This window comes from Phoxinus phoxinus (genome assembly GCF_949152265.1).
Source record: "Phoxinus phoxinus genome assembly, chromosome: 20".
Lineage (NCBI taxonomy): Eukaryota > Metazoa > Chordata > Actinopteri > Cypriniformes > Leuciscidae > Phoxinus > Phoxinus phoxinus.
Window position 1 is genome coordinate 15,872,213 of NC_136895.1, and position 9,545 is coordinate 15,881,757.

The 9,545-nt window shown below is 37.2% G+C and overlaps 1 protein-coding gene across 1 annotated transcript; it reads right to left on the reverse strand.

Annotated features, from left to right (window-relative positions):
* Window positions 1-1,218: 1,218 nt before the first annotated feature.
* Window positions 1,219-3,053, reverse strand: LOC306988648 (cathepsin G-like). Its single transcript, XM_079593744.1, has 6 exons — window positions 3,022-3,053; window positions 2,810-2,885; window positions 2,559-2,709; window positions 2,074-2,215; window positions 1,731-1,982; window positions 1,219-1,590 (listed from the first exon to the last, which is right to left on the reverse strand). The coding sequence occupies exons 1-6, from the start codon at window positions 3,025-3,027 to the stop codon at window positions 1,435-1,437; spliced, it is 783 nt and encodes a 260-aa protein (XP_079449870.1). The 5' UTR covers window positions 3,028-3,053; the 3' UTR covers window positions 1,219-1,434.
* Between the last annotated feature and the right edge of the window lie 6,492 nt (window positions 3,054-9,545).

The following is a 9,545-nucleotide window of genomic DNA, read 5'->3' on the forward strand; positions in this document are numbered from 1 at the left end:
TTGAAATATGTAAATGTAACTGAAATATGTAATAGTAATAGATTTACATCAATGAATACACACAACGATTTTTTTATAATACATAAGCAACATGAATAATCAACCATGTATATACATTAGGCTACACAAGAAAATATATCTCAACAAAATACATGAATATGCCAAGTATGCTTGAATATACTAGGGCCAAAAAATAAACATGAGGTATTTGAGCATGATAGGTGTTTTATGTTATGTTTATTATGTTTTATGTATTGTTTGTGATCCCTAATGGGAGCAGCCAAATGAAAAAGAGAAAGATGTGTAAAGTTGTTTGTCTTTATTAATAATTGTCCCAAAAGGTATAGGGTTAAAAACTTTTCCCCAGATCAACAGTTACCTTTCTTTCTTATACTCTGAGCAAAGCATTGTTAAACATGAGTGAAATACAAAAAAAAACAAAAAACAACTGACAGGAAGCCAAAAGATAAGGCAAATGGGTGATGAAGAGGGAGAGAAGTACATTAACATATTCTCCTCAATGCATGTTTAAGCAATAATACATAGATTGTATGATACTTTAATATCTCTATTAGGTTCAGCTGTCAGATGAGACCAAACAAGACATAGTTACATGTTAGAACACACAAGTAGATAAAAAATGTTTTTGGAAAGCACATGTGTCCTGTGAAGCAAATGGTACAGATGTGTCATTGAGGTGCAAACTACTCTGTCTCTCTCTCTCAAACCAACCAGCGATTGAACAATTCAGATTCAAGTAGCTTTATTGGCATGGTAAAATGGCTTTACATTGTCAAAGCATTGGCAGGGCTCTGATCCAACAGCGTTGTGCATTTTCAGATAAAGCGTACCTGTTCGTGACAAGCGCCAGTTTAGAAAACCCGCTATTGGTGACCGGTGTGGTGTGAGTTTACAACTGAAACTGAAGTAGGGAGGGGTGATATAAGATTAGTTCGTCATGGGCGCTGTCGATCGTCAATTTTCTGATATTTTAAAACCTCCATCCAATAACACTAGTAATTATTAGCTAGTGTAGAAAAAGTAAAATCAGAAAATATTTTCAGAAACCGCTGAACAGAGGCACCCTGATCACATGGGCTCCTAGTCAGCCTAGTCTGTGTTAATACGCCCAATGGAGTTTGTGTGTAATGCATTCTGCAGTTAGACCAAAGACCCCCTGAATCCCCCAGTTAAGAAACAAGCTCAGGGAATAGATGTAAGTAAGAAAAAGAATATTTTATTTGTGTAATGCATTTAGACAGGATATTACTCAATTTTATGTGGTTGTAACATTGAGGACCATTTGACTTATTGTTGTTGACACATGATAGTTTTGTTAGAACAAAATGTGGGAGAAAATCTGTTAAACATTTGGAAACATTTTTGATTACACACTACACATCTTTTTCATAATTTATTATACTGTAAAGTCAATTATTTTTGTTCAATTATATTTTTGATCCATTGAAGAAATGCAGAAATCTTCGTATAAACTTCAGGTAGTGTAGATGAATTACAGAGATTAGGGTCACCGAAAGATGCGACACCAACTGCAGTGTCTCCACAAACCAAAGGACCTCCTGAATCCCCCTGTTAAAAAAATAAGGATCAGCACGTCACTATGTCAGTTATCACCTTTCTCGTTTTGTTTATTTTTTATAATATATATATATATATATATATATATATTTTACATATAAATGTTTAAATGTTATAAATGTTTTACATACATCACAGCTTCCTCCTTTGCCATATACACACATCATCTGTGCAGCTGAGAACGTAATTCCCCAACTATGTTTACATGTTTCGTTATTCATGATCTTCACATTAGTTTCCATGAGGACTGGGCTTGAAGTGCCGTTAGTTACTAAACTTCCCCAGCCTGCAACACTGCAAACAGAATCTGCTGCGATGTCTCCTTCTGTCTTTGGTATTGAAATCCATTCAACATTTCTGTTCCTTTCGACTTTTTTCTCTAGCTGCAATCCAAAAACACAATTATATGTTAACAGACAGTGTTTAAATGATTAGCTATCATTTTGAACAACTGGTATAAATGCAGTCTGTTACCCTCAAAAGCATGATGTCATTCCGAAAAGGGTTTTCACTATAATCCAGATGTTTGTAGTAGGAATTCACATTAATGCGGACATTTCCTTCATTCCTTTTTCGTAGGTCATGTGCGCCAACCACAACTGTCAGCTCTTCTGTTCTGTTTATGGAAACATTCATCTTAACTTCAGCTTTTAGATTTCTTTATTCTTTCAGAGAAGATTGTGAAGGTATGATGAAACCATTTAATTGAGATTTTACTTTTAATTTAGTTTTAGTTTTAAAATTTTATTAGATTTCAGATGACCCAAAACCTGTGAAGAGATTATGACAGTTACCTCTGATAACAGATTACTCTAAATTGTAATGTAGAAACATGCTAAAAGCATTTTTTTCTGAAAAGCTGCTTTGAAACTATATTTGTTGTGAAAAGCGCTATACAAATAAATGTGAATTGAGTGGAAAATTCATGAATTTAGCTCAGACAAAATTATATGTCTTACTTGTTTCGGCAATGTGCAGCAGTCAAGACAAACTCATCAGAAATGAGGAATCCACCGCAGATATGTTGCCCATACATCTGAATAGAAACCATGTAAGGTCTGGAGTGGGGTTTGGCTTCTGTGCCGTTCACTATACCCACATTCACATGAGCTGAGAGAGAGAGATAGAGCTGTCAGTCAACTTATTCAGCACATACCAATTAATTATTCTTAAAAATCATCCTAATATACTGTTATATAATCAATCTCACCAGTGAAGGTCAGGTGTGGCAGCAGAGAGGCCAGCAGGAGCAGAGAGATGATGATGATGGTCATGATGAAGACGATCTGTGAGTGTGCAGAAGAAGCGTAAGAGTATTTATTGTTTTTTTCAGTGGGTGGAGACTCACTTTATGATGTCAGTAACACTGAGTAAATTCTTGCTAATCCTTGTGGTCTAATGTCTAAAACCATAACTTGTTACCATCATGTAAGCACCTCATCTGGCAAGCCAACACGATCTCACAGCAATTCGTATGAATTTTACGAGGTGACTAAATCGTACCAGTTCATACGACCTCACTCGTACGATTTTTTAAGATGTTTGCTAAATCGTAGGCTACATATTTTACGAGTTGCCAAATGACCCCGCCTCTAAACCTACCCATCACGTGGGTTTAGACAAATCATACGAATTCGTACGAGTGAGGACGTACAAATTCGTACGAATTAGCCACTTTCTAATCACTCGTATATATTCGTACGAATAGGTCGTGAGAATTGGGCGTTGGGCAAGCTGACATAGGTGTGAGGAAAAAAGCAAGGTCCAAAATCTCTGTATAAGGCATTGTCCACTTTGAAATACCCTAAAACTATTTTTTATGTAGGTAATACATGTATAAAAATACAAGTTACAATGTGAAAGACTAGTATGCAATGCTAATATAGGTCACATGACCCTAGCTGCATTGATGAATGCAGTGTACATATTTGTTTCATACTAAATCTAACACATTTCCTATATGCTTACATTGCCCTAAAGCATTTTTTTCCCTAGACACATTTGTTTTAGTTTGTCTTTCTTAAAATAGAGTGCAAAAAGCGAAAGCAATTTCACATCCTTTTGCTTGACGCAGTAAAACTTCCCACCCATCGTAGCAAGATCTCTTATTCAGCTCATCAGCTCCAACCACAGTGTCAGACGACAAAAAAAAAACTGTTAAAACATGAGTCATGGTGTCACAATAAACACTTGCATGCAATATATAAAACACAAATATGTTTGAATTGGGCCGACATTAAACAGTTATGAGGCATTTAAACATGAAAGGTTTTATATTTTTGTGGTCTTTTAGAAGTAGACCAGGGGCTGTCAGCCATTTGACATGAAGTACTAATTGTCATCTTCATTATTAATCACTCTACTCCAAATAAAAAATAAAATTCATAATGGCTATAAAACTGTAATGTCTACTGTAATATTGTTCTCAAAATGCAGAAGTGAGGTAGAAGTAAACCTCTTTATTAACTTTACAGGATGTTACTGCAAATTCACGAGGTTGTAACATTGAAAACTATTTGACTTATTGTTAACACATGGTACTTTTATGATACTAATTTCGCATACTAGGACGTGTATTTTGGGACGTTTTTTTACATTTCCACACATAATCCTACCACAATTTCACAAAGTGATCTTTGTGTTGTAATACACTCTTTCTGTCAGAAGAGGGCTCTATAAACACATCTGATGTCAGTTTTGGCTTTTCCAACCCAAGAAAATGCCACAGAAATTGACAAAAAAATCCATATGTATGAAAAAAATTAGAAACTGTTTTTATTTTATTAAAATGTTGAACATTATTCTTTTTTTTATGACACTTGTATTGTACATATACTGTTCACACCTATTTTCTTCTTTTCTCTTAGTATTGATTTCCTTTATATGAACTTATTTGGATACGATCCTGATTGCATAAATATCAGCATTTTATTGTTAAATTCTTTCATGCATAGTCACTACAGTGGACAGCTATACAAAACACAATTTCTTGTATGCTTGGATTTTGTGCATGGCACAGTTGCATAGTTGATCCAGACTGACGTTATCATAATTAATGCATGAAAGGGTTAAAACTCATAATGACAAGATAGAGATGGAGACCAAAACCACGTTCTGTTCTAAAGCCAAACTGTCTAGTTATCTGACAGCATGTGCACAAACCCATGTCTGCTGGATATGATTTATTTGAATATGTTATTAGTACACTCAAAAAAAATGTTTTAATATATATCTCAGACAAACCAGACTGACTACCTTTCTCACAGACAAATAGCAGTTTGGCATGGTTGAGATTTCCCGCCAGTGTTCCCGCCAACATAGTTGACCTTTCGCAGGGAGTTTGATTGACAGGCGATCTGACCAATCATAATCCGCCAAATCTGCCATTTTTGTCCGACAAAGCAGTCAGGAGAGCTAGTAGATTAACGTTGGAGGATTTAAACTTGAAAAATCGAGTGTCCTGACGCCTTTCCGCAGTTAAAACAACATTCCTTCTTATGTTCATTCATGTTTATTTGATGCTATACATGAACTAGAAGGAATAGCCTATGATCGGTTCACGAGCAGCTTTAACTGAGGCGACACAGCGATCTGACAGACACATTAAAGAGCCACAAAACGGTATTTATTGTTTAAATTACTTAAAAAAATGACCAAATTTGAAAGTTGAGACTTGTCTGTCCTGTCTGTCAGTGTGTTGTCAATGTCCTCTCTCACTATATGAGAACATAGTGGGGTGTGAGAGCAGCATAGCTTGTTGGACATAGTAACAGTAACTAATGTTCGTTAATGAGGTGTTTTCGTCATTATTTCTCCGACAATAACTCCTTACGCTTTTAACATTGAGTCAGAGTTCACTCTTTCCCCAGAACTAGACTTGTGTACGGCAGTTTATAAAGTTGTAAATAAATATATATATATTTTACAATAACGCATGGCTTCTCTTCGGAAGGCATTTTTTAACCCCCTAGAGTCGTATGGATTACTTTCATGATGGATGGATGCGCTTTTTTGGGCTTCAAAAACTCAGATACCAGTCACTCTCATTATAAAGCTTGGAAGTGCATGGATATTTTTTTATTATATTACTCAGATTGTGTTTTGCTGAAAGAGAAAAGTCATATACACCTATGGCTTGAGGAAGAGTAAATTATGGTAATATGATAATTTTCATTTTTGGGTGAAGTGAACTAACCCTTTAAGTTACGTGCCAGTCAGAATGTGTAAGTCACATCATAAATACTCTATTTCCATAACAACACGCTAGAAAAGGGACAATCAATAAAGCAGGGAATTACAATACTGTACTTAAATAATGTAGGCTACTTATTATAACGTTATTTTAGGAGCCCAGGTTTTAACAAGGTGTCATGTTTGTTTGTTTTTTTATGGCGATGTTTAAATTAATATGTAAAATGTTTGAATATTTAGATTCATTTTACACCCGTTTTGCGCTAAAATATTTTTGCTAACAAAAATTGGGTAAATTCAAGACCATCACAAGCCAATTTTTAATTTTAATTATGTTTTCATTAAAAAGACAAAAATGTGAAAATGAACACTGTATGAAACCCATTTTACACCTTTTCCAGCCCCTCAAAAGCCATAGACAACCTTGCGATGCTAACTGGGATGGCAGCCAATATACGGTCTGCTTCAACTGCCCAAAACCTTTAACAATGGACAGCAACCCCTCCTCATGGCAGCCTGCTCAACCCACTCGCCAGCGTTTGGCTTGCCCACAGGCATTCTGGGAATGCCAAAATGGTGCAGGAGTCAGGGAAGACTTTGTGGTGGCGGCACATACCGCGACAGTGGCATGGTGGGGTTCACGAGGGCCTCGCGCACCACTCCAGGATTCATGTGCGTCCAGTCGCTTCAGACAACACACACTAATCCTCAACGTGATGACAATCGAAGCCATGATGAATCTCGCCGGGACTGCCAAGGTTGAGAGAAAGAGAGCGACCGCAAGAGGAAAAGGACAAGGGGTTTCTGAAAGCTGTGTTTTTTCAGCCTGAGAGTAATGCAACAACTCATTTTAACTGCCGTCCTAAACTCTCTCGCACAGATGCAATGCTGTAACGCCAGGTTCTCTGACAGACTTGAAACAACCATCATGCTATGTAATGAACACATTGGCCTCAAAGTAAGTAGTGGATGGCCAAAATCAAATGCAGAAGTAGTTGGGAGGTAAAGAAATATCGAATAGCCCATGAAACCGGATCAATTTCAAAGCAACCCTGAGAGTTTACACTACAAATTGAGGAGAATTTAGATTCTGTCCATTCTTGTCTCCTAAATCAGCGAGCTCTTCGTGAGGCGAACTTGATTTACATTGACAACACCGAACAGGTTCACTGGTTATTAAGTTGCAAATGTTGATCTTGATATGTTTTTGTTCTGGCCTTTAGATCAATTCTAAATGGAACAGATGGAAAATACATCATTCAAGTAGTAAGAAAAGAGGAGAGAAGAACGAGAATAAGGCTGTTTAATCAGTTTTACAAGACTAGAATGGTACAATTTGAATAAATACTGTAAGTGGTGGCAGGGTGTTTGCAAAACCAGTTTGAAACAATAATATTTGGTGAAGCTAGATACCAACTGCTATGATTTAATACTATATACTCATAATTTATACTATATGATGTGATATAATATAATTGGGAAGCTCACTGTCTTTGAAATTCTCTAATCTAATATATCAAAACATCATTCATCACTGTTTGACCATCTTTAAAGACACAAAATATGAACAATCAAACTGCCACCACTGTCTAAAAATGGAAGAGGACAGAAGATGTCTTCGCCAAGCTTTCCAGGGTCTTGTCCTCTTTTTTTTTTTTTTCTCAGGCATTCCATCCTGATTTTCCACAGAGACGTTTTGCGGGCTGTTTTAGCATTGATCAAAGGTCCACAGCTTTGATCTTTCGTCCCAGTGCTGCCAAAAGATCACTCCGGTCTCTCTGGCGAGCGAACTGACAGGACAGTAGACCAACAATGATAATTACAGGCTCCTCTTTATGTTTCTTTCTGTGTCTTTCAAGCAAAAAACTGGCATAAACAGACACTCTGCACTACAGCCTGAATTCCTGCGCTGTAGCACGGGGGAGAGAGAAAGGAAGAAAGGTAAAGTGCTTTTACTCTTTAGAAGATGAAGAGAGTAGATTAAAGGAGGATATAACCTTTCTGTATGATAGAAAGTTGGTGTCTCTATAAAGCTTTGCTTTCATGTACATTTATACTAAATGGTATCTTATAGCGAATACCCTCTTTTTCGTTTTAATTTTTTTTTATGATGAAATATCTAAAGGGCAGCTCTAGGAACCCATAGATTCCTGCAAGACTTTTGGAAACATCAACGTCTCTAGGAACCCATCATAAAATTATACTTTCATTTGGACATTATAGGGCCAACAAAGAATCCTATATTAAAGATACATTGTCTAGGATTTTCTCCCATCTAGCGGTGAAATTGTATATGACTACCAACTGAATATTACTTTCTAGCCCCTCCCATTCTGAGGGCGTTTTAACTCCTACGGTGGCCGTATTATTTCAAATCTGCCGGCAGTCGCGAGTAATCTCCATAGGGTAATCTCCCCCTCGCATTCGTCACGGTGCCACTGAGTGTAAAAGCGCGAAAGGCGATGCTTGAATTTCCAGGTATGTCCCTCTTTGGCTAATGTATTTTCAAGATGGAGGCGCAACATGGCTGCCGCCGTTCGAGCGACTCGCTCGTATGTATTATAAATGGCAGATTCTACGCTTACGAGAATACTTGATTAGTTGGTAGTATACATTAATGAGCACATATAATTGCTTTTTTGCTAAGAATCAACTTAAAAAGGTTCTTTAAGAACCTTTTTTTTTGGCTGTTTCCCAGAGAGCAACATAGTGTCGGCACAGATCCGGCCCACATCTGGTACGAATGGAGTCAATCAACATGTACCAGATGTGGCCCGGATCTGGGTTCAGAAACCAGCTGGTGTCCAGCTTGGATGGTGGTGTCCATGTTGCTGTCTGGAGTTGAGGTACATGTTTTTGGGGGAGATTAAAAATGTTTTTGATGTTGCATTATAGGTTATTCAGATCAGCATGCTGGTTTCTGAACTCTGAGCACAAGAACATTAAAGTTTTTACAAGAACGAGCAAATAAATGTTCCTTGTGCAATTATTATCAGGCTGAAAAAAACCTCCGAGATCCTTCAGCCTTCTAAATTGCGTGATTTTCCTTATGAATAGAGCTTTTTACTGTTGTCCAAGATCCGTGAGGTTTTGTTGGATCATTATGTCAGTAGTAGTAGCATTAAGGATTTTTGTTGCCATTAAACCTGCAAATAAGACGAGAATCAATGAGGCTAATAAACCACAGCACTCTTGTAACATTATATATACGCAAATACCTCAGCATACTCCATTAGTTTCATATCCTTGTTCAAACACATATAACTATACAAAATGTCGACCAACATTTCACACAGTGAATAAAATCCTTTTACTTTTTGGACTAACAGGCGAGATGGGCATAGAAGTCTTCGGAGCTTTTTAGCGCCTGCCAGCAACAGGTGAAAGCAGACCCCTGTTTTGACTCAAACAGATGAAGCTTCCATTAGCGCGGCTAGAATTCCGCCTTTTTGGAAGGCATCTTGGACTTTCTGCCACGGCTAACCACTCAGCAGCTGATGCTGATCATTAGTAGGCAGAACATGCAGTTGTGGTCGATGGAACGTGGAGGGAGCCAGATTCTCACCGATACATGGAGCAGACTGCAGTTGCGAAGGACAAAACAGACAATAACATCACAACCGAACAGTGGAGTTCAAAAGGTCGAAATATATTAAGTGTTCTATTTTGCGACAAGTTGTGGGAAAAAAAAAATGTTATTGTGACAGTATAAGAACACATATTTTCAGAGCGTTACAGTACAGAAAATCTGTTAA